Source organism: Cupressus sempervirens, chromosome 7, assembly GCF_028749045.1.
Source record: "Cupressus sempervirens isolate cs-2001-9-10 chromosome 7, ASM2874904v1, whole genome shotgun sequence".
Taxonomy (NCBI): Eukaryota; Viridiplantae; Streptophyta; class Pinopsida; order Cupressales; family Cupressaceae; genus Cupressus; species Cupressus sempervirens.
Genome location: NC_143124.1, coordinates 355,038,382 through 355,064,599, shown reverse-complemented (window position 1 = coordinate 355,064,599; position 26,218 = coordinate 355,038,382). Strand labels below are relative to the sequence as shown.

At 35.6% G+C, this 26,218-nt stretch overlaps 1 protein-coding gene across 1 annotated transcript in view; it reads right to left on the bottom strand.

Annotated features, from left to right (window-relative positions):
- Positions 1-666: 666 nt before the first annotated feature.
- The window catches only part of ICU2 (DNA-directed DNA polymerase), an 86,893-nt gene continuing 61,341 nt past the window's right edge, over positions 667-26,218 (bottom strand). The window contains exons 11-32 of the mRNA XM_089791433.1: positions 25,684-25,863; positions 25,457-25,570; positions 25,175-25,294; positions 24,770-25,090; positions 24,476-24,568; positions 21,150-21,271; positions 20,952-21,024; positions 20,815-20,871; positions 6,633-6,725; positions 6,075-6,200; positions 5,887-5,984; positions 3,586-3,631; positions 3,317-3,430; positions 3,099-3,182; positions 2,803-2,916; positions 2,477-2,566; positions 2,292-2,374; positions 1,946-2,195; positions 1,774-1,827; positions 1,554-1,673; positions 1,378-1,452; positions 667-1,285 (exon numbers count right to left, since the gene is read on the bottom strand). Of these exons, the coding sequence (XP_089647559.1) occupies positions 1,139-1,285; positions 1,378-1,452; positions 1,554-1,673; positions 1,774-1,827; positions 1,946-2,195; positions 2,292-2,374; positions 2,477-2,566; positions 2,803-2,916; positions 3,099-3,182; positions 3,317-3,430; positions 3,586-3,631; positions 5,887-5,984; positions 6,075-6,200; positions 6,633-6,725; positions 20,815-20,871; positions 20,952-21,024; positions 21,150-21,271; positions 24,476-24,568; positions 24,770-25,090; positions 25,175-25,294; positions 25,457-25,570; positions 25,684-25,863 (2,574 nt within the window). The 3' untranslated portion in view covers positions 667-1,138. The remainder of the gene's footprint in view (positions 1,286-1,377; positions 1,453-1,553; positions 1,674-1,773; positions 1,828-1,945; positions 2,196-2,291; positions 2,375-2,476; positions 2,567-2,802; positions 2,917-3,098; positions 3,183-3,316; positions 3,431-3,585; positions 3,632-5,886; positions 5,985-6,074; positions 6,201-6,632; positions 6,726-20,814; positions 20,872-20,951; positions 21,025-21,149; positions 21,272-24,475; positions 24,569-24,769; positions 25,091-25,174; positions 25,295-25,456; positions 25,571-25,683; positions 25,864-26,218) is intronic.

Below are 26,218 nucleotides of genomic sequence, written 5' to 3'. Positions count from 1 at the left end.
TGGGAAAGGGAAGAAGAAAGATGTCAATGGCCTTTCCCGTGCCTGGTGTTTTTTGGTTGCCGCTTATTTCTCTCTGTCCAGTTTAGATGGTTTTGATTTTTTTGTGGAATTTGGATTTGGGTTGTGGCTGGTACAATGCACTGACCACCTACATGTCTTTTGTTAATGTGTTAAACTTAGTTTTAAAAGCATCAACCCTAGTTCCTTTATTTTACTTCTGTTTTTAATGTAATTTGTTGAGGTCTGTTTGGTTATCTGCTGATTTTTTGCTGGGTTTTTTATGGTAGTTTAACCATTGTTATATAAGGTCAGCCCCTTGTTTTAGCTGCTTTTATGTCAAAAACAAATGAATAAAATAATCTTACTTTTATTTGAAAAAATTGAATATACTGCTTTTAGCATATATCTATAAAAGTCCTCGTGTAATTTCCACCTTTCTAAATTAAGCTAAATTAAGCTGTTGATGATTGATATATCTATAAGAGTCCTCGTGTAATTTCCACCTCTCTAAATTAAGCTATATATGATTTTCAATCATCAACAATAGATAGAAAGAAACAAAGATGACAAAGTGTTATTTGATTTATCATTACAAATTTGTAAAACGTGATATTAAATAATCAACTGGAATTCTCTCGCCATGTCATTTAAACTTTGATCAGTTAGTTGATATGATAATCATCAAGACGTTTATTAAAAAATGCAGATTTAAGGTTCACAAATTGTACGCAAGATGCACATTGCAGATTCTGGAACATGACAAATTTCTCTTACTAGAGCTTGTTTCAAGTTATCCCTATCCTAATAAACACAAGTATTCATTAAGCGGTAAACCGCAGCTATTTTTCAGCTGCTGTAGGCTTTTCTGTAATTGAACTGTTTATGTATATCATCAATAGCTTGACTTTTCTATTTTACAAATCAGATCCCCAACAGTACGCAAGTCCTCCAATTTACATTGCTGGTATCACGAATTAACTCGAAGAGTACATAAAATTAATGATTTGGTGATCAATGGAGAGCAACTAATAAGAATATGTACAAGAGGTGAGCCCATGTGGGTAAAACTAACAACAAAACGAGCAATATCGTATAATTGGTACAATCATACACTGATCCATGCTGTGGAATCAAGAAGTTAAATACTAACTACAAGATTATCAAGGTTCACCCATCCATATGCGGAACGATCCCTTATTTCACGAATGGTTGCTGCTGCTGCATCAATTGCAGGCCGCACTTTATCTAGGCGTTTCTCAGCAAGAATTCTCGCACTATATTCCAACTGCAAGAAGTTGTTGTTAGTTACAAAATTGCTTTTGTTAATTCGAAGTATGAGTTTGATAAGCACGAATGAAAACCAAGGCAAACGCATACCTTTTGAAAAACACGTGGGGCATCAAGCAACCAGCAAAAATATGTAAGCTGTTTATACAAGTCTACCTCGGTATACTGTATCAATTATTGCGACAAAAGTTACTTGCTGGATTTCACCATAAAATATTAGTTGGCAAAATAAACGCCCCAAATATATTACCAGCTCTGCCTCTTACCTGTCTGACGAGGCGACCATTGCAGCGGGGATAATTCGGGCAAACAGTTCCCCTCTCAGTATCACCTATAACCCGCAAGGTCAACCTTCTGGTAGTATGCTTACACATATCATCATCACACTGAAAGCAAACAAGATTAGAACAAAATCACTCTCGTAGCAGAATTCATCCTTGTCAGCAACATTTCAGAAAAAGGATGTTAAAGGATTAAGAATCATACAGTCATAATTCCTGTATAATAGAGTGCGATAAACTTCTCTGCCTGCCTTTTCACCTGCACACCATAAGATTAATTTCTTTGAGCATGTATACTAGAAAAGCCATTTTACTTCTAAAATGAAGATTTAAATAGTTATTATCCTTAATATGGAAAGCTCAAGAACATTACCAACCTGATTAGACAACATGGCAGGAGAAATTATGCTTGGCTCACCAGTATTTTTGCATTTTGGACAATGAAGAAAATACCCACATTTGTCACTAGCCTCCGTTGAAGTGTTGTGTTTTGTATTGACTTGATCAACATTTTCAGTAGTAGTCGCATAATTTTCGGATGCATTGACCATGCTTGTGACACTAGGGCACTCAAAACTAGTAGAGCACTGTGGGCACACTATAGAGAATGGCTCACAATCATGGTATCTGTGGAAGAAAGCTCATCTGATGAGAATCAAGCAATTTCTTCTGTGAAGCAAATAGAAAGAAAGCAGAAAAATAAGAAATTATCTGAGATCGCACCTTTCACCATCATTCAGAATAGTGGCAAAAAAAGCAGTTGCTGGATCCTTAGTGACAGCATTAGAGCCCAGTTTTGGTTCAAACTGAGGACAAAAAAATCAACACGAAGTAGCTCGTAGCTAGAGTAGTCAGAATTCAATGGGTTGGGGAAAAACTGAACCATTCAACAAGAGAGTGATGTTCACCTTAGATGGCTCTAGTCCAAGAGAATCAGCAAGACGTCCAGGACTTGTGCCTTGGATAGGAGCACATAATCGAGATACAACTGGATGAATCTGGAGATACAATAAATTTGAACCATGTCAAGAAATTTATTATCTGGCTTGACCTTATCTATATTTTACCATTATCTTTTAACACGATTGTCTTTTGTAGACATTACAGAAATGCTTGGCATACTTATGTTCTCATTAGGTATGGATAAATATAAAATAAGAGTAGCATCCCCCAGTGTTCTTGTGAAATCCAGCATTCAACTCTAGCACCTTAAAAGGTTTGGAGTTAGATATACCTGCTGTGACAGATAATAATCAATGTCAATCATCCAGTTACCACTATCTCTTTTCAATTCATCTGGATGCCGTGCCCGTTCAGCAATGCCTGTTGTAGTTCCTTCTCCAGATCCCTACTCAATCAAAAAACAGGGAACCAAAACTTGAGTCTTGTTTCTTTACGCCATCTATTAAAAGTAAGGGTGAATAATACAATCTTTAAATCAATACATATTACTGATTTGACAGACAAAATACAAATGTCAATTCTAAAATTTTATTTTATACATATTTAATCCAACCGTTTTTTTTTTACCTGCTCACGACAAATTATATAAGGGACTGTATCACCTACAGAACATCCAATTCTATGACCACTCTGCTTCATTCTTAATGCCACCTGAGAATGAATTAGAGACATAATTACCAACAGCTCATTAAATGTCTAGAATTATTTAATGCAAGAGAGGGTGAACCTCATTAACTGGAAACCGATATTTTGAGATCCTTAAAAATAGAATTTTGTATCCTTACCTGAACATGTGGCTGGTTTTTGGAATCTGGATAATCCTCTGGTGGTTTAGTCAAGGTTTTTGTAATGACATATTTCTCTAGCTCCACCTGGCCGCTTCTCATTTCCTCTTGCACCTAAGATACAATTCAACTATTACAACCTCTCCCTTTCGAGCTTTAGAGTTGCAAGCCCAAAGGAAAAATTGTAATGCATGGGGCCAAGTTACCAACCACCATTAAAACATGGTCATACAAACCTTATTCTAGATCCACATGAACCTAAGATTTACCTTTTGCAGTTGATTATGAATAGCTTCCACAACATCTTCACAAGACCTGAAAATAATATCATGGAAACAAGTTCTCAAAAACAATGCCAAATAAACAAGAATTGTGTTAAAACTTAATACTTATATTTTTGCTACTTATTATCAACATGTGGTCAAAGATGAGTTAAGAAATCATAAATTTAAAAGAAAATGTTTACTCTTGATATTGAAAATAGAAACCTTGCCTCCTTGAGCTATTGAAATTATGAACTTACTGCTAAGCAAAATACTTTCTGCAAACATAATCTTTCCATTAACAACAAATAGCAATGCAACATAATTATATTACCTAACAACCATACAACACCACAACTATATTAAACTAAGTGCGGGTACTGCTCCTGATCCATTGGTCCCAGAGATGGCAGGATGGGAATGAAAGCACCCTCCCTCTGCCTTCCCTGGAATCAGAGCCCCAATTATGGGACAACATTTCCATCTTGGGGATTCATCCAGGGACACCCTTCTCTATATGGAAAGCAAACTCGTGATCTAATCTTAATAGTGGTTAAAAGTTTACTTACATGCTAGTTAAGAGTCGTATTCTAGCTGGAGGTTAAGTAAATGTTAAACTACTAAAGCATAGGAGGCTGTCCACAAGTGTCAAGAAGATATCTTTATCCTGTGCTTTCTGGGAAATACACTGAACCATTCAAACAAATTTATTTGTTAGACGATGTCTTCAACATAACTATAAGACTGGACAAACGTACACCAGGCAAGGTAAATTCACCAACATTATCACTGAATCCATTTCAAATTGACTTTGTACGGGCTCGTGTTTATATTTTTAAAACACGATATTTTTTAAAATTCCTGTCTGTAAGATTTGAGCTTCTTTTAGTTTCTGTCATTTATTATCAGCTTCTTTTTATTTCTAGTTTCTAAACCACCATCCCCAAAATCTGGGAGAAAGCTAGTGGTCCCTGAAAATTGTGGAAATACTGTGTTTCTCCAATCAGTAAGTAGCGTGCTTCTTCCAAATTTGCAAGATCCACATAACTCTTCTGAGTAAAATGTAACATGGAAAATCTAGTGGAGTATTAATACACATACATTCTTTTATAGCTTGGAAAGACAAATGCAGCATACCAGAAATGAATAACAGAACATAAAAGCATTTCAAGCAAATGACTACTCTTTGATGTATCATCACTTCTTACCCTATTGCTTTGAAGCTTGCCAATTTGTGTTGACAATGAATCAATTTCTGTTTCTATTGGGCTAATATTGATATAAGTTGGTTTATTCTCTCTCCACAATCTTACTGATTTCCATCCTTCCGTATTTACTAAGATGTTCATGTGCTGTTTAATCACTTTCTTGACAGTCAAAATTGCCATTTACCATAGTGACATAAATTTCCCTCATTCTCCCATGTAGCACTTACCAATGATTTATATACATACACTGTATAGCATTCCTTTACAATTTAGTTAGAGCAGTACATACCAATATGACAGAAGAATTCAATAACAGAATGTAACAGCAATATATAATTTTAATGTTATTGTCATGTTATCTTTTCAAAATGGTAAACAAGAACGTGCTATGCAACTAGATCAATCTTATTGTATGTGATCCTCAACTCTACATCAAGTGTGCCTGCGTACCCCAAAAGATGTCTGAAGCGGTCATGTTTGACAATCATTTAGCTTACAACTCTGACAATAACATATAAGAGATAAAAGAATCCTGTGCTCAAGCACATAAGCACAATTTAAGGAATAGAAGAAGAATAAGATGATGTTGCATAAAACAATAGTTTGATAATGAAAAGTAATGTACATGCTGCAGACTTTTGAAATAATGATTCAAGAAAGATTTTCTTGGGGAACTTGTTCCGAGGAGAAATGCTACAAAAGCAACTTTGCTTCAAAAAGTTAAAACTCTTCATGCCATCAGGAAGCTTAAATGTATAGAGCTTGTCACCTGTGAGAGGGAAATTTCTATGAACTTCGGAATGGATACAAGAGGTCTATTTTGGAGTCATGCCTCAAGCTGCACCTCTTGGTTCATTCACATGAAACCCAAAGATATCCATTTATTTTTCTGTTGATGGATTACCATTTTTCTGATACTAGCCTAAATTTTCTGGCTTTTGACAGATGGTTAAAGGATATGTCGAGGATATTGGACCTTGAACATTTAACCTGATATCCTAGTTTCCCTTTCTAATTAAGCAATAGCAAGCAAAGAATGTCATGTAAAGCATACTCTTGCAAGAAACTTTTCAATTAAAATAAAAGTTAAGAAACCTACCCTCCGGATAGAATTTGCTCCAAACAAAAATTTCCTATTTCTTTTGACAACAAACTCCAGTCCCGACGAACAATATCAAGTCCCTTTTGTTCAATGACCTTCACATGCAGGATAAAATTCTTTAGTGACATAAATCAAATAACCATAAAACATTTAGGAGGAAAACTGTGTGCTATATAAACACAAACCTCATAAGTGGTGCCATCCTTATTAAATTGTATTTTAACTGCTGCATATTTCTTTTTCTTCAGCAGAAGCATGCGCTTATATAAACCATCAAGATCTATTTCCAAGCACTTGTATTTCTTGTTGACCTGTAAAGTACATTAAAATGTATTTTAAGGGGCAAGAACCAACATCACTAACACCTTGTGTTCCCCCCCCTGTCAATCTCTATGCATCTAACTGCAGGATCTGTAGATGAAAGGAGTCATCCAGTGCCTCATATTCTACAAAAATTAGATAGCTTAGGATGCCTCTTGTAAGGAAACACGGACAGCTAAGCAATTTAATTTATCCCTCTTATATAGAACTCCCTGGTATTTTCCTTTTGGAATACAAGCATACAGTGAAACGATGAAAGTACTAATAGGGCTCAATTGGACAACTAGAACGTAATATTCTATTTTAAAGCATAGAAAAACCTATTCAATGGTTGAAATCGCTTCCCATATTCAACTATCAGTTCTACATATTTAAAATTTTAACTCATAGAAAGACAACTATCTTTTGGAAGATAGAATCACCTCTTTGATGACCCTCGCTGCTACCATCTTGGCATTTGTAACATCATCCAAACCGCTATGGATCATGATTGAATCTGTATCTCCGTAGATCACCTGCCAACAAGTTATGCATGGTTCAGTGCAGATTATAATTTGCACTTCCTCAAGAAAGAAGTGAAAAGAACCACTTGAAACAGACTGACCTCTAGAGACAGATCCACAACAGCAAGATTAAACTAAAATAAAGCTATGCTTAGATTAATAGTCGCTTCCACTTAACACGTTGTACAGTATCTTTTCACTCTCATGGATGGATATTTCATATTTTACATTTGAATATTAATTTACTTAGGTTTTGTAGATCATTATTTCATATTGCTTTTTGGTAGTTTTAAATATTTAATTGAACCACAATTAGAGGCATTTATTACTTAAGTCCCACAGTTATGTAAACCATAACCAATGTAGATTTGCACCCAGAGGCCAGTACAATGAAGTAAATGCATGTAACGTTGTGATGTGCCAACTTCTCATGGTGAGGTGATATATGCAGAGCACATAAGATCAAATTATAAGGTTTGACATGACAAATCCTGTTAAATGCACTCATTAGAAGCCTGAGATTTACATCTGTGGAGGACTATGATTTAGTAACAATGTAGATTCCACACACATCATGCTGGTAACTTTGGTTGTCTATCAAAAACTTATCTTATTACAAAGTGCAAACCTGTGATAACTAGTTTAATAGCAGTTTATTTAACATATGAAATAAAATGTGTTTCCCTAAAAAAGTAGCAATATGAATAGTTTTTGTCACAGAGGGTCTATGAATGAAAAGAAACCATCTCAAAGCATTAATGGATTAACACAATTATAAGAGAGAAAATAAAGCACAAAAGAATAAGAAGGCATGCTATCAAGGTAGGGCAAGACTTTAAGAAATTTTGAGATTTACATGGTGAACCTTGACGTCAAAATCTATCCATGAAAAGCTAAAGATTTGAATGCTATCCTTTAGTGACAATGATACATATTTACTGTGTTGTGCTGGTTGACCAGGCATAACCAAACTGCTTGAATTGTTGCACTTTACTTCACAGCAAATTCAATTGAAAAGATAACACTATTACATAAGATTTTAACTAAAATACCAGAAGGAGATATGCCTGCCTAAATAACAAATAAGTAGAATACTATTGTGTTTTGTTATTCATTGAAACAAATGAAATAATGAGGAGAGGTTTGACTATTAATATTATAAACAGTTTAGGTATTCTGTACTTGGACAAGAGTAAATTTATTGTCATAACTATAAGTAAATTTTTTATAATGTTCATAATATGCATTGTTAAGTCAGGATCCCAGACAGATTTGCTACACTTTGTTCAACTTATGTGAAATGGGATCAGCATAGTTGATGGGTACGCTATTTCAACTTACAAATCAATCATAATTCTTAAAAAATTGGGGAGTACTCGTGAGACTCGCAAGATTTCTCAAGCGGCAACTGATTTTCCCATGGCTCTAAGGCTATATCAAATACAAAAATAACAAGTTACTTGCCCAACAATGAAACTCGGACTCTGAATAAAAAGCCTACCACCTCACTTAAATCCTCAAAATTTGATTTTACTGTCATTAGTCTTCAGAAATTATAACCTCAGCTACAAGAAGTGATTGTCATGTGATCAGAAGGATTGGACAATGGTTGGGGTGCAATTTGAAATTTTTTGCTTAGTTTTACTTTATTTTTACTCTTTTTATTTTTCTTTTTTCCTCTTTCAAAACCCTTTTATTTAGTTTGTTTGGGTTTTCAATGTCTAGATTCTGTACAACAAGCAAGGTCAAAAGGATCTGACATTAAGGGATGGCAAACTAGGTGCAAAAGGCACAATAACTTATGATGATTACAAGTTTAATATGGGAGATTTTGATTACCTCAAATAGCACCTTATTTGTTATAGTTTGCCACCTCAATGGTTGTTGACCAAGCTTCAGGAGGATCTAAGAGAGATTCTGGATTCTAATTTATCCTAGTTGATTCTGATATGTATCCATGTCTCTATATTACCTAGCAGTGTTAACACATGTTTCCAAGATGGATACGGCAAAGGACAGGGGGACGAGTTTCCGGGCGACAATCTTTTTTGCCAATTTTGGTGATGGCTAGGGGATGGCAAAGGGGACAGCTATATAACAATAGGGAAAATATTTAGATAAATTTAAAATATTCATGGGAAAACATTGATAAAGCATGCACTTATACAGAATAGAACCTTAAAATATTAGCAGAATTCATATGCCAAATTTGTATTGAAATTAACAAATTTAAAAAATGGTAGAGAAGAGCAAATGCATAACACAGAATTTACATGGAAAAACCTAGTAAATTATACCAGCAAAAAACCACTGGCAAATATCTCTCAATATTATGGCTCAGGAATTTTCAGTTACAACAATGTTCAAAATGTATGAATAACCATGACTTTTGAGTTGCATATAACAACCATTTACCAAGTGTGACTTGCACAACTATAACTATATGTACAACACTTGTCAAAATTACTCATTTTGGTAAAGTCACCAAAACGACTCATACAAATTCTAATTATAGTAAGTCTCAAAAAAATTGTGCCTTCGGCGTGTTCGCCTTACAATGAGCACCTTAATGGCGCACTACATGAGCATCCATGATGACTCAACCCCTTTTGATGACTCAGCCACAACTAGTGGTTATCTATGATGACTTCACATTCCAACAAAATTCATGCTACTTTGACAGTCAATCAAATTTCCTCTAGAAATCAAAGTCAAAGTCCCCTAGGCATCCCTTGTCCCCAAAACATTTCCGGGATAAGGACCATTGGAAAAAATACTAGGGACGTGTCCCTAGGTAACATTGTTACCTAGGCTTGGACTAATAGCTTTCCAGCCTAGAATAGTTGAACATGTCCACTTCAATTTCTGCACGATAAGGTTCTTTCTAAAAATAACAACACCTTGCTTGAATCACTAGCCAAAATGTTGACTTATGCACCTAAGCTTGGACTAATAGCTTTCAAGCCTAGAATAGTTGAACATGTCCACTTCAATTTCTGCACAATATGATAAGGTTCTTCCTAAAAATAACAACACCTTGCTTGAATCACTAGCCAAAATGTCGACTTATGCAGCCAAGTGGATGAGGAAGTCCTCTTGAATTGTTCATCAATTGCTGCTGTTGTAAAGCAATTGAATCTATGTTCTGAAGATTGAATTGAACATTCCAATTCACTGCTGTTGTATAGTGAATTGTATTGAAGTTTTGCAATCCGATTTTGGGCATCTTCCTCTACTGTGTTCACTCTGCCTTAAAAGGCTATTATGTACTAAAGATTGGTGATTATTATCTCTGCAAAATCAGGTGCCATTTACATCTGTTATCTTGACATCAATACTGCTGCCATTTACACATAACAGGGTGGCATTCTTCTTAGTGTTTGGGGTTTAATATATCTGACACTGAGCGATATTGGTCTCTGCATTTTGGAACTCCATATCCCTGTATTTTGGCGTGCTTTCTTCCTATACCTTGGCATCTATTATGACTACAGATTGGCATGGGTTTTAAATAGATATTCATCTTAGCTGGGCAGAGTTTATATTGGTAATGGAGCTGTGTTTTTTATTGTGTTCTAATGCCATTAAAAGTGAATTCCTGCTACTGTTAACAAATGCCAATATTGGCAATTGTTCTTGCTGTTAATTACTCATGCTTTGGGAGTGGTGCTGCATGAGCTGGCGCAGGCTACCTGATTGGACCACGTGTGTGATTTGGACCTGTGGTTTCAACATTGGAGGCAAGGCAACATCCCACTTCTCCTAGTTGCAGTCATTACCTTGCTGAGGGTTGGAAATGGACCAAAAAGAGTGTTCGATCATTCATGTTCTCATTGCCAAAAATTAAGCAGTTACAACAACCATTAGGTTCTTTCAATTCTGAACGTAATTTCTTAGAGTAAATGAACAATTAAGTTGCAGCTCTGAATTGTTAGTAAATTGTGATTAAGGGTTTGGCATTTCCATTGGTTATTGAACTTGTACTCGATTTCTGCATTCCTCTATATTTGAAAATACAAAAAATCATATATTCTGTAAAAACCACAAGATTGCAAAGCATCTCTATACAAAAACAATATCATGCAGCATTGCAGTAGTGTAAGTCAGTTGGGTTCATTACACTGGTTCATAGTAGGGTAGTTATTCACATGCCTTAAGTTTACTAAGGTCCTATACATTGTTTCTGGAGTCTTAGCTATCAAGATAAGATGCATCATATCTTATCTTTATGGCCTCTATTTATTCTAGTTAACGCAGTCATTAATAATTTGCTGAGGCGATTGTCTCATTGTATAAGATTATGGCACATATCAACATCATGTCTAATCCTACCTCTCTGCTTGTTTTTATTAGTAAGGCATGTTAGACTAATGTCCAACGTTTCCCTTTAGGAAACGCGACGTGGATTACCTTCCTCCTATGTCCTATAAGTCGTGTGGTTGTATCGCGCATTAACATGTCGATCTTTTGGCGTAGCAGCAACCATGACGGCTAACAAGTGATATCAGAGCTTGGTCGCAGGTTCGAATCTCCTTAAGTAATGCTAAGGAGGGACTGTTGAACTAACAGCCGATGTTTCCCTTCAAGATTCACGACGTGGATTAACCTCTTCCTATGTTCAATAAGTGTTGTGGTTGTATTGGACATTAACAAGTTGATCTTTTAGTGTAATGGTAAATGTGATGGCTAACAAGGCCATCTAGTTGTATATTCAATCAATCAAGCTTGCATTGTTAAAGCAATCCATTATTGCCATTTACCCTTATTGGAGTTGTTTTAGTTTTGTAGGGAATCTATGGGTGTTGAGGAGTCACCCATCAACTCCTACAATTGTTGGGGGCAGCCAGATGTTCCCTTCATGTTTCCTATTCGGCAACACATGTAGGAAACATTTCAAAGATTTGAAGATTTTTGGAGGCAGCCAGGGGGCATCCCCTGCTGTTCCACCATACATGAAATGCCACTGGGGACTAGGACAGCAGTTTGAGGTTCTTGGACACATCCCCATTGAACACAGGTTCTCCTCCATTTTATACAAAAAAATCAATAAATTACAATATGAATAAAATTCTCTTTTGCAAAAGTACTTCATCCATTACTACAGTGGATTTGCAGGTGTAATTGATCTCTTCCATTGTGCAAATGGTTTCTTTCCCCGCAAGATTTCTTTTGGACTTTGATTATGTTAATTACAGGTGTCAATAGTGAGATTTTTCCTGATCTCTTTGTCCTTTAAGGCACGAGTGTGAATAGATCCTAAGAGTTTGTTCTTTCTCAGTTTTGAAAATAGAGGAGAGATAAAAGTGATTTTCTTTAGGCATGTTTTGTTGTACAGGGAAAGCGAGTGTTTGACCTCTCTGATTTTGTCCAAGAAATAAAGGAAATTTTCAAAATCTTTGTGTTCATCTATACTTCCTTTTGATTGCCATTTTCCTTTGTGTTTTTGGAATCATTCCTTGACGTTTTTATCTTGTTATATCAGACCATGGGTATGTTTATTATGTGATCTTTCAGTCTCAATTTGTTCACATCATTTAAAAAGAAATTGCTATTTATTTTTTGATCATCCTATGTGGGTGCTTAGTGGATGATATTTAAGTCATTACATTTGCAGCATGGCCTATTAGGTGTTAGTCTGCCTTTTTTGCTACCTAGTTAAAAGTATATACCCCTAGACATAGATTACAATAAACAAGGTGTTGTACCTCTAAAATTCAAAGGAAATTTGTCAATTCAAAAAGCAATCTCTCCTAATGTTAGTTACTTATTTGTCTTTCATCTAGGCATATTGAGTCATTTTCAAAGTTATCTTGGAAGGACAAGTCCGTTAACCAAAATAAAAACTCTGTTAACCTAAGTGTTAGCTATTAACATGCAAAATATGCCTATAAATAGGCATAATCCTGAAATTACCAATTCGTCTAGGAATGCTCTAGATGCGAATGCAGAGCCGGACAAAGGCTTCTGGATGTGCATGGAAGCCAAATACTGACATCCAAATGCGTTTGGAAGCCTATGGTTGGCTTTCAATAAGCCTCCACAGGGCTTCCAAATGCATATGGAGGCACTTGCGGACCTAACGCCCAGAAATATATGAGAAATACCAAAAACAACTTACGTTGCAACATTTGCATGTGCTTAATTGACTTTTTTTAGGTTTTTTTTTGCAATGAGACCCTAAAACGACCCTAGAGGTGAATTTTGAAGCATTCACAACTCATTTTGGAACTTTGTTTGCAACTACAACCTACTTCTCATTTGGTCTTGTTGTGAGGTTTTCACACCATTGCCCCAAAATATTGAGGGACCCCCTTTTTCAGGCAAGCCTTGGCAATTTTTGCGGATTTGTGAGAATTTTTCGATTGCCTTAGGAAAATTTGGAGTTGTCTAGAGGTTTCAAATTGATTTTTTTACACCTTGGACGCCTTCGGGCAAGGGGGGGATTTGATTTGTTTTCACCCGGTGCGAAACTTGATTTTTTGAAACATGTAATTTTATCCTTGGGCCAAACAGAATTCAACAACAACATTTTTTCAAAGGTTAAAACAATATCTGGCAAGATAAATTTGCAAATTTTGGACTTAGATGGATTTTGAAAATTTGATATAATTGTATAAGCTTGAGCATTTTCAAAATGATTTCTTTAGATTTAGTCGTTTTGGAAAAATCTTGAATTTTTTTGGTGAAAAGGATTTTTTTATAGTGAAATTGAAATTGGAGTTTGAATTTTGACTGCCAAGAAAAGGATTTAATCTGTTAAAAAATTGAAATTGAATTAAATTGCAATAATTTGGTTGAAATTTTACCTAGAGGATTTTAGAAATGCTAAAGGAAATTGGTAATTTGGAATTGAAAATTGATTTTGGCTTGCTAGATTCGATTTTAATGATATTTTAATTGTCAAAACGTTGTTAAATGAAAATTTAAACATCTCTTAAGCTTACCTTATTTCTATTTTGCAATTCTAGATCAAACTGGCAATTAAATGGGCCAATTTCACTATAAGGCTAAGTCAATTTAATGTTTCATTTAAATCTGGGCCATTAATTGAGGGACTAAATTTTGTTTCCCTCTAGGTAGGTCGGCCCTATTCAAGGAGGCAAAAAGTTTGGTGTAGGAGGGGCCTCTCCTCCACTTATTTCCTTATTCCTTTTTTCCTCCTCCTTGGATGTGTGATTTTCTTCTAGAGGCCAATTTCCAGCTACGGTAATTTTTGAAGTCTGATTTTTTCCATTGATTGGCAGCGATTTTTCCCTTCAAGTTGGGAGATTTCTGGCCTAGGGCGATTTGGAGAAGCAGATCCGAATTTTGGCAAGTTGGGCGATTTCTGCCCTAGGTCGAATTTGTGGTGAAGAGGCCTAACTTTTGCAAGATTGGCAGCGATTTTGAACTCTGATTTTTTCCATCTTTTGCAATGATTTCTCCTTCCAGCTTTGGCAATTTTATTTGGTGAAGAGGCAATGTGATTTGAGGTTTGAATTTTGGCAATTTTGGGTGAATTTGGAGAGCCAAAATTCTGATTTAGAGCAGATTTTTCTGCCCTAGGGCAGCAATTTCCTTCAAATTGGGCGATTTTGGCAAAGAGGTCAAGATTCAGTAAAAGAAGCAAATTTTAGCAAGGTTGGTGAATTCTGATTTTTTGCTAGGGCATCATATTTTGGAAGAGGATTGAAATTTCTGAGATCTTATCTGAATTTGAAGAGACCTGATTATTGGTAGAAAGCAGATTTAAGGTAAGATTTTCGTTTATCTTTTGAGGTGAAGATTGGTTTCAAAGGCGGATTTTATTCTTTGCTCTTGCTTGGTTCGTTTCCCTTATCTTCTTCTTGCACTACTCATCCACCACTTCATCATTTCCATTGATAGGCTGAAGTTGGGAGATATAAGTGTAGATTTCATGATAGGACACTTGGAGAGATAAAAATAAGCTAGACCACCCATGGATTGATGTTTGGAGATTGATAAGTGTAGTCCATCCTAAGGTAACAAAGAGGCAGAAATAAGTGGTAGTCCCATCCTTAGGAAAGAAGTTTGGAGATTGATAAGTGTAGAGATAGGATTTGGAGAGGCAGAAATACACTAGATTTCATCGATAGAATGAAGTTTGGAGATTGATAAGTGTAGTCCATATCATTTAGAACGAAGGGGCAGAAATAAAGTGTTTAGGATGGTGGATGTTAGTACAAGCAAGAACCCAAAGGGAACGAATACTAAAAAAGACAAGGAAGACATGATGCCAAAGACCACCTTCTTCTAGAAAGTGAGGCGACTAAGTGACACCAACAATCAACATAGTGAACATGGTATAGTTGAATGGCATGACAGTGGTAATGATGGATTAGGCGGCCAAGTTCTTTTAGGATAATCAAGATGCTTACTTCATTCATCTAAGGCAGAATTGGTTTCACGAGGGCAAGAAGGGAGTTACCAAGTCGTCAAAGCTCACCAGGTCAGATTTCAAATCAGAGTATGGCAACCTTATCGTGCATCTCAGTCGGATCATGGGCATGGCTCAAGGTATGCAATTCAAGAACTAGATGTACTATTTTATTAATGAAATTGAAAATGGAAAGAGAAATTTTGATGGGGCTAGAATTATAAATGAAAATTTAGAGTTGCAACTTAGGATAATGCAAAATCAAAAGCAATTCTATATGGGGTCCTACCTCTTTTCTTTGATTTAGAGGCGGTGAAAATTGAAAAGTGAATCTCAAGGAAGAGTGAATTTCAAGGAAGAGCAAATTTGGAAGAAATGATTTGAAAATATTTGAGGCTAGGCAAGGCTTGGCTATTCACGCAAACCAAATTCGAAAAGGAGGGTTAGAAAAGACCAAGAAGGTTAAGGAAGGCAAGGATAATAAAGGAGGAAAGCGAGACGAAAGGTTGAAAGAGGTCAAGTTTGATTTCAAGGTGGTGGCCAAGAGCAAGACTCTCAAATTGCAACGAGGTTCACGTCCAGGCAAGCCACACCGAGGCTAAGGCAAGATTACCCCAAGTACATGGAGACCTCACCCTTTCAAGGTCAGGACATCATGTACAAGCAAGTTCAAGTGGTGATGAGAAAGTTTCTAAGGACGAGCTCAAGCATCCAAGGCTTCACCTCATCTCAAAGATTAAATAAATTTATAAGATAAGGTTGATGAAGTGGCAATTTCCTATGCATGCAATCAAATCATGCCAAGTGTCTTGTGTTCTCATTGGCTAACGAATTATTGTAATTTTCTCGTTGGCCCACAAAGTTGGTGCCCTCATGTAATTGGTTAAATGATGGTAACCCTAATTAGGGTTTGTAGGGTTTAATCTCGACCCTTGATTTTTCCTCTTAATCTTGGCCACTCATTGTAATTTTGAGCCTCTATATAAGGCCATTTTGTTCTAATTTGTAAAGAGAGTTATGTTGGAGAATTGTTGCCAAAATACTATCAAAATTGTTCTTTATTCATTGTTGTCTTGCATGGTGGATATACATGATCGTTTTGGTGTATTTGCATGTTTCTTCTCATCTGTCAAATTAAAGTAGGATTTCATTTCATGTTGTTAGAGTAGAAGTAGATGGCTAGTTGTATGATGATGTTAGTGAATGTTTGATAGGGATCTATATACTAGGCCACTAGCATCCTAGCGGCTTGTTAAGAAACCTTGTGTAGTAATCTAGTCCGATCACTCCCAAGTTCTACTTGCATTTCATCTTTTCGCTTGTACTTCAAGTTGGGTTGGAAGATAGATGTTACTATGAAAATCCTAAGAGTATCCCTTAGAATCATTGCACTAATGGAGGTAGTGCCACTGGCAAGCTTTCATTTGGTTGGATCCCCGTCCATTTGCTAATTTCTGCATCCATAGGAGTAGTAGTAGAGCAATAAGCAATTAGTGGTAGGAGTAGTTGAAAGTGAAAGTGATCAAGGAGAAAAGGAACAAGTCAAGCAAAGCAAAGTACCACCAAGTTATCTTCGAATGAATAACGTAAGCCCGTCTACATGATTAACCAGCAAATCACATTAATATAACTGAGCTAGTATCCACAGGTGTAAGGAACCTTGGAGTTTTTTTCATGTTCTTCATGAGTATTTACTTTTCAAGAGAGGGTCAAGTGTTCGGTATTCTATATCAAGTGTTCAATTGCTATATGTTATATAGTGGTACAAAACTGACATCAACAGGTCTCCAGTTTGCATTGTGAAGGCAAGTTCAGCATTTTCTAAGAGGATCGATCAAAAGGCGAAAGATAGATTCCTCAAAGGAGTTTAAAGCATTTAAGGTAAGTGATCAATCCCATTCTTGAGTATTTTGAAAAAATAAATTTAAGTTTATTATTTATTTTTTCAAGTTCTTGAAGAAATTTTTCAATTCTTTTTAAAGACATAATGAAAAAAGTTTGGATATCTATTTTAGCAATTTTTTTCATTGTTTTTGCACTTGTATGCATAATGTTCATAGTTGTTAGGACCTAATTAAAATTCATTTATTTTCATATATAATAGGTTGCAAAAAACTAGACAAGAATGGATGCCAGTGAGAGTGCTAGCCAAAGTTCAATGGGGGGGGCAAGGAGGGCAAGGAACTAATATAGAATCTCCTTTGTGGAGACATACAACAAGGATATTGTAGTTTTCAAGAGGTGGCTCATACTATTGGAAGTGCAATTATTGTCAAAGTAAACCTTTCAATACCTCATATTCTTGGGTGAAGCTTCATTTTATGGGTCCTACAGGCAAAGGATTTGAAATGTGCAAAGGCAAAATTAGTACTAGGATGACTAGTGCCGAAATAGTTTCATTTGTAAGAACAAGAAGTTGTCGATGCATTGGTCCAAAGATCAAAAAAAGCTACTATCAAGCTCCATCCTCAAAGAGCAAGATGCATGCACCCACTGAACCAATTATATCCTCCCAACACCCATCCTTACAAGTGCCTGTAGCAAGCAAGGATGAGGAAGAAGTGGTTCAACCAGCAAAAGAGGCCCATTGCACACCACATTTAAAATGGAGACAAGAGACTGTGTTGATGAAGCTATTGCACGTTGCCTTTATGCGAATGGGCTTCCTTTCGACTTGGTGAGATCGTCATATTGGAAGGAAATGGTGGCAACAATCAAAGAATCACCAGCTGATTACACAAGCACGGGGTATGAAAAGGTGTGTACGACTCTATTGCAACAAGAGAAGACACATATAGAGAAAGACCTTCAACTGATCAAAAAATATTGGAAAACTTCAAGTTGAAAGGATACAAGAAACCAACCACTGATTAATGTGATTGCAATGTCCCCCAAAAGGGCAATGTTTTTGAAGGTTGTTGATTGTGAGGGGGAAGTGAAGGATACCGAGTTCATTTCTAGCAATCGAGATGGTGGGTAGTGAGAATGCGGTATAGGTGGTCACAAACATTGCCAAAAATTGTAGGGATGCAAGTGCTTTGGTTGAGAGTCGGTATGACCATATTTTTTGGACCCCATGCACCATATGACATACTGTTAACTTGCTTAGGTTGCTGAGACCCGTTTTGCATCTCATACAATTGTTATGAGATAGATCCTCAAGGTATGACATATTGTTAACTTGCTTAGGTTGTTGAGACCCATTTTGCATCTCATACAATTGTTATAAGACAGCTCCTCAAGGTAAAAGATGCATTGAGCCAAAAGGTCATCTCTAATCAATGGGGCATATGGAAAGCCTCAAATTCAAAGAAAGCCCAAAGGGTCACAAATTTGGTCTTGGATGATAACTGGTGGGCTTATGTGGCATATGTATTGGATTTGACTGAGCCCATCATGACTATGCTCTACTTCTCTAATACATATACACCTTGCTTGGGGATGTGTATGATGGCACGAACACCATGGTAACATTCTATACAAGCACATGAAAGTAAACCCACACAAAGTGAAGCCTTATGCAATCGAGTGGAAGCAATCATCCACCATCGTTGGGAGAAGATGACTACCCCATTGCACCTTCTTGCATATGTCTTATCTCCTAGGGGTACTATAGTGAGGAGGTACTTGGTATGCCAGGCATTGTTGCACCATTCGTGGATGAGAAGGTTGTTGAGGGGTGCCACAAAGCTCTTACAAGACTCTTCCCACTAGAAAAAGTGCATAAAAAAGTGAGGCTAGAATCTAGGTTGTTTGCTTTGGGATTAAAACATTCTCCATTTGCACTAACGGATCAAAATAGAATGGGAACTATCACATGGTGGTACATATATGGTCAACCTTTCAAGCATCTTAAACCTCTTGCAATCGAGGCCCTATCTCAAGTTTTTAATTTTTTTTGTTTTATGTTTACCACTTGCATTCTAAAATTTAAAATTAATTTTCTTTTCATTTGTATGTTTTGTGACCACTATCTAGGTTGCTAGTTCTTTTGCTACTGAAAGGAATTGTTGTACATACTCCTTTATCCATTCAGTGAAGCTCAACTAGTTGGGCTCCAAGAAAGTTGAGGACTTGATCTTTGTCCACACCAACTTGCGTCTTTTGTCATGTAAAAATGATCATTACAAGGAAGGGACAACAGAGCCTTGGGATGTAGCCCCTAAGTGTATGGTTTGGATGCAACACTTCATGATCTTACTACAATTGGAGATGGTGATGATAGTGTGGCATGTGGTGCATCTAGCATAAGTAGAACCATTTTTTGTTCAAATATCTTCCAACAGTTGGAGATGATGATGAGAATGTGGATTTTCTTTTGAATCCTTATGATTCAGACTCTGATGCATATTAGAATATTAGTTGAATGAATCCTTAATCATGAACTAAGTTTTTAGTTTTTTGGAATCTTGAACATGACCAATTGGCAATTGGTTATACCATTGTCTAAACTCTTGCGATTTAAACATGTAATATATGTTAAAAACGTCTTTCACTCTATGACAAGCTTTAGAAACATTGTTACAAGCATTTTGAATTTTAAAAAGAAAATATGTAATCAAGCTTTAAAAGTCCACCATTACATTATAAACTCATTAAAATTCACATACTCTCATGCTAATATGTAAAGATGAAGTTTTAATTTCATTTTACAAATATATAATACCCGAGATAATATTAAGGACTGACAAAAAGCCCACCTCCAGTGTACGTAATTCCTCAAGTCTTGAAACACAACTCTAATTAAGGCCTAAGATAGCTCGAAACGAGCAAAATTGAAAATGCAACAACCCTAGGGCGAAAATAAAACCAAAGTTAAACAAAACAACTAAGAAATCTCCTTAGAGAATTTAAACTACAAAAGTTTCTGTAGGGTTGCTACAATTTTGCTAATACAAAATTGAGTACAACAAAATGTCCAAAAATGATGCCATAAAAAAGAACAAAATCTTTGTAGCATATGAGACCCTCCTTAGAAAACCAGTGTGAGATTTTTATTTCACTTATCTCATATATCATTAAAAATTGTACTTCTTCAGGTTTTAAGTTTTGACCCTTTGAACAAGCTTGTGATAAATCAAGCCCTGAAATTACTTAATATCAGACAATCATTTCTATTAGTTGTTCATTGTTTCACCATTTTATTAGGTGAACTAAAGCTATGATCCTTTTTTAGATTGAAACATGAAAGCTAATGATTGATTCACAAAATATGTGTCACTTTAAAGGTTTAAAGTTTTATATTTCAAGATAAATAATAAACTCTTTGAAAGCAACTTTTTGAAGTTTCCCTGAATCATATATTTTAAATCAATATGTTGGTATTGATCTATCCTGCAAACCATTTAACAAATTATTTCCTTTTGCATCTCAGTTATTCAAACCACTGGAATTGGTAGCCATCTTCAATATAGGCCATATATATCCTTCTTATTTTTTTACGGCTCACATTTATCAGAGATGCAAAGAGGCATGAATATATGATTGAACTTGTAAGCACTCTAAACAAATCACACCAAAATCATTTGCAAATCTTTTGTCTATTGTTGATGAAATGAACATGGCCATACCATGCCAATCAAGAATAATAAAAAACGAGTATCAGATAGAAAAGCTACAATGAAAATTACCCACCTTTTAAATTGATACTCATTGCAAGAGAAGCCTTTGTTTTTACACATCATATATAATGGAAATGTGAATATTGATAGAGATTTAGCTCACCTCAAAGTTTAAAGAGTTTTGAACAAGATCAACAGTACTCTGTAAGATTTCCCTTCCCTGAACAGAAATTAGGTTAACTCCTGTTAATATACTACAAAATTTCCAGTAGCACAAAGTATGACATATATTTCTGTTACCTGTGAAGTGATAAGCTCTGCAAGTGGCTTTGCATAGAATCTTGAGTTTGCAAATCCTAAGCACCCGTACATGCTAGAAGAAGAGAGTACAAATATATTCCACAAGTCAAGTCAACAAAGTAAAGTCACAATCTGAGTTTGCAAAAGAAACCATAATACAAAATTTGTAAAGATTGAAAATCAGAAAAAAGTGCAGACCTGTTTGCAGTTAGCTTTAGTGCTTGCTGCTGAATGTCAAGCTGTTGAAACTTCAGAGGATCTGATGTGTTTTTTAGCCATAGCTTTACTTGTTTCCTCCGTCCAACTAAGTTTTTTAACAGCTGTAAATTAAAAAGTGTGAGGTTTATTAAATATTTAGATTTTGATCATAACAAATGAGAATAGCACTTTGCCATGACAAGACAAAGAAACTAACACTAATCATAGCAATTGGAGTCATGAACAAAATCCTATGTTAACCCAAGTTTCCGGGACAGGGATGGCAGGGGGCAGTGGTACGGGTTTCCGGGATGGCAAATTTGTTTCCTGATTTTGGGTACAGAGGGGGATAGCAAATGGGGACGGCTATATAAATATTGGGAAATTTTAAAATATATACTGAAATTTGCAAATATACATATCACTCATATAAAACTAAGCACAAAGCATGTCATTTAAGCATTATAGAACCTTAACATACACCATTTGAATTGCATCTAGGAAATATTAATCGATTCAGTACTCAATATGTATTAAATTTTAACTCTAGTCTATTATACATTCATAAAACAGTTTCAATCATAGTTGGCATAATCACCAAATAATCGGCAATTTGCCACCATTTGCCAGTTAAATTTCTGCATTGGGAGGCATTTATTTGTATCTTAACTTTGCTTGTTTCTTTTGTGTTCTCTTTAATTAACTCATTTAATGCAACTTCTCATTGAAATTTGCAAAAATAAAAAAAAAATTAGCAGTTTTTTTAGGTTCCCGAGTTTTTATAAAAATTGGCCGATTTTTTCCCGAAAAAACTTTTAGGGTCTTTGAATTGTTGCCGAGTGAGAGTTTTCCAACTATGGTTTCAATTGTCAATATGCATTCATTTAATAGTTTCAATTGTCAATTTGCATATCAATAGTTGAACAAAAATATAAGTTTGGCAGTGAACAATATCATAGAAATCTGAAATTTTCCTTTAAAACCAGTCTAATCCTAAGACTTGTACCCCATTATTAGGCCTCACACTGCATATTTAAGGTAATATTTAGCAAATTGTGCATTAATTTCTAAGTTTTTGACATGTTGCAGATCTGCCCTCAGAACAATCAGATCTGATCTGACTGGGAGAAAAATGCAGGTTTATGCATTGGTGATTTTGATGTCCAAACAGTCTGATTGCACCTATTGGCAGACCATGTCTTTAGACTTTGTTTCAGACATATGTCCTCAAAAAATTTCTCAGTTTTCATGACTTCAAAATTCTGATTTTTTGAGTGCGTATCAGCAAAGGGGCTATTTTATGCTCTAAAATTAGGTTTCAACATTTTTTTTTTTTTATGTGCTTTTAACGTTGGGGACGGTTGACCGTCACCCATTTTTCCCCATGACATCCCCCCATTTCCACGATGTCTCCTGCATTTTCCTAGATTTCGGGGAGGTGGGCGGGGTGGAGGGGGGTACCATACTTGTCCCGGGGATATCCCCATTTAGGAAACTCTGGGATTTTGGGCAGGGATGCATCCCCGGGTAACATAGACAAAATCAATATTCAATTACATAAAAACAGAATTTGTGAACAGCTGTAGCTAAATTGCTTTCTTTCAATTTTTCATAGAGTATGTATATCACAAGTTAAGAGGAAAAACATTGAGCACTACCAAACATCACAGAAAAATAGAACTGATAGCATAAAGAAAACAATAAACATAAACTAAAGATACCAAACAATTTATGTACATAAGAAAAGCAAAATTAATGGTGCAATCTTCTCGACATGTACTTAAGAATAGCCACCAGGCAGACAGATTTCTTTGGATTAAAGCATAGTATCAAGATTGAATTCTGTCAGAACTTGCAGGCAACACTTTGTACTCTGGAACTAATAAAATCACTCGGTAAAAACTCAGCGTGCCTCAATTAAAAACTGTAGAGTTAAATTATATGGAAAAGTAATTGTAAAAACATAGAGACAGTGCATTTTGAACATATCCTCTAATAATAACTCAAAATAGTAAGGCACTACATGTTTACTCCAATCCTAAATCTAAATCAATCCAGTTTTAGGGTCTACAGTAGATTAGCATCTACATAATGAAACAATTTTGATCATTATGAAACACCAGTAATGGTAATTGCTGCTCCTTATGGAAACATAAAAAAATGGTATTTGCTACTACTTATCAAAGCATCAGCACTATTATCTGCTGCTCCTTACAGACAAATCAACAATAATCTTTGCTGCTCCTTGTCAAAACATAGCACTGCATTTACTGTTGCTTCAGGAAAAAATATCATATTTATTAAAGTAACATCCAACTTAACTGAAACAAACAACAATGCATTTGCAAATTATAGATTTGATGCAATATAATGTCACCTATTATTGCACATGCAAAAGGATACTATTTTTACTCTTACGAACGTTTCCCAATGCAATGATACAAAATAAATTAATTATTTCATGGGGATCAAGGTAATTGTGTATAAACTTATACTGTCAGGCATGTAAAGTGTGCCACTTAGTTGTAATGGAGAGCTAGACATCTTTTCAAATGGTGAAGATTATGCTGCATTAGTCAATGAAATATTTACAAAGACTAAAACCATAATTTTATAAAAAGGATACAGAAGTATGCTGGAGCAATTGTTATTTTGAGCAGAGCGCAGTTACTGGATGATACTGTAGCAGAGTTGTAAAAGAATCTACTTGCATGCAGCTTGTTCAGTAATTGCAGAAAAAAAAAAAATTTGTAAGTTCTTGAACATAATTAAAATTCATTTTGCCAATAGTGGCATGTTGTGATGGTTAAGTTGTTGTGTTGTTATCCTTGCCATCAAGGTTCAAATCTCATGGGGATGAGGTCCCCCGTTTGTGGCCTCACTGGTTCATAGCTCCAGGTCAAAGCGTTTACCCCTATTTAAAAAAATTAAAATTCATTTCATTGGCCAATGTCCCATGCTTATCTGCCAAGACTGTTAAATTTTAGAAGACTGAGACTGTGAAGTCAAGGCCACAAAGCATATAGACCATGGATCAAATACAAGAGATGGCAGTACAGTTCATTAACTTTCTAGATTTTGATAATATCTTAAAATTGGTAATAATTGAAAGAATCTTTATAGGGAAGATCATGGATATTTCCTTAAGATTTGATTAAGGAGTTTCCACAGATTGACTGAAGTTTATTAAGGAGAGTAGCAAATCTATAATGTAGCAATCTGTCAATCTGTGGAATCTCCTTTCAACCTAGAAAAAGATCCACTCCATATTTGTAACTAATTTCAAAACAAACTCACAATTTATATAGTAAACAAGAAGACATTACCTGTGGAAGAATGCCAGGAATCTTGCTGGATGGCAAATTGGGTATCGATCCATCAGAAGGACGTTCAACAGTTGTAAAGCAAACATTATACTCCTGCCAAAGACATGAAAAAGTAAGTCGTTGATAAAATATGCCATTTAAAACGTCAACTATAATTTTTCCTTGCAAATATCCAAATTTACAGATGCAATCAAAATAGAAAACTGTTTGCCAGCACTATCCTAGAGTTGCTAAAACATTGATGCTTGGCTTATAAGTTTCAGGCCAGCATTCTTGTAAAATTTCTTTTCTAACCTGTATGATGGAGGGATAAAGACTGTTGAAGTCAAGAAGTAGAATGTATTTGTCATAGAGACCTTTCTTTGGTTCCAACACCAAGCCTCCCAAGTATGCTGGACCCTTCTTGTGTCTACCATGATTAGAAGGCTCAGTGCCATCGTCAACTACACCAAAATCAACTTCTTCGCCAGCATCTGCATCCCCACCACTTGAAGCTAATTTTCTTTTAGATGCAGTGAGCTCCTTATCTCGAGCCGACATCTTGTCTGGTACGATATATTTCCTTGAATGGAACTCATGCAGCAGAAGATACTCAACTCTTTGTGCCCTAGCCCCCTACAACCAAGCATGTTGGTGAATATATTTCTTTACTGGGAAAACTGTGCCAAGAAATAATCTAGTAAACAACATGCAATTCACCTGTAGTGTTTTACTCCAAAGATTTCCACTGATATTTGTAAGTTGACGTGTCAATGGAAGCACACTTAGGTGAAACATCAATCCTAGAGACAACCAAGCATCTGTTTCAGCACATTCAACCTGAATTGGTACCAAGCCAAAATACATAGTTTAGTCAGAGCATTATAAAAGAAAAGCCAATCCAACAAAACTTTTTTGAAGGTTATGATTATTGAACATCTTATTACATTCCACTAGGATGTAAACAAATTATTATATAAGAATATCATATTTGAGATCTACCAGTTCCAATAAGCTGGTTGATGTTTGATACATTGTAGGCATATCAACAGGATTGATTTCTTTTCTGTCCCTTCCTAGTTGATTCTTCGCAAGTTGTGTCAAAGAATAGCTGACCTACAAATTAAGTCAATACAATAACACATAAGATAATTAATTAATTAAACTTAACAGCAGTTTTCTTAGGCCATAACCACTATAGCTGTTAACTTCAGAAATGGAAAAAATACCTCTTTCAATAGTTCACGGGCAGATAAATAAGTATCGCATAGCAGCCGACCAGCAATACAAGCCATGAGTCCTGGAGTTGCTCCCATTCCAGAGCTATTATTTCCTTTGCTAAGCTTAGGCATTACAGACCGCTTGAGCCTTCCAACTTTTGACCACATGTTGCTAGCCACCTTGCATGTCTGTTACAAATAGAGAATTTATATTTATCTACCAAAAAAAGGTTTAAGCTGTTAGATCGAATCAGAAAATCTTTATATGTACAGATCATTTGGCTCTTCACTCAAGATGTCTCACTTTACAAAGGACTGCCCCAAACAACAACAAATTTTAGAAGAAACAAAGTTATAGAAATTTCATCCATGACCAATACATTCTAGCATGGCATGTTTTGATGAAGAAAACTTCTGGATTCAATTGTTAGTTTTTGGATCAATGTTTCAGATCATACTCTGTGGCTAGCACTACATCTCAATGATGGATCACAAAGTGTGATCCAAAATGTTGATGCAAAAACTTACACAAATCAAATCCAGA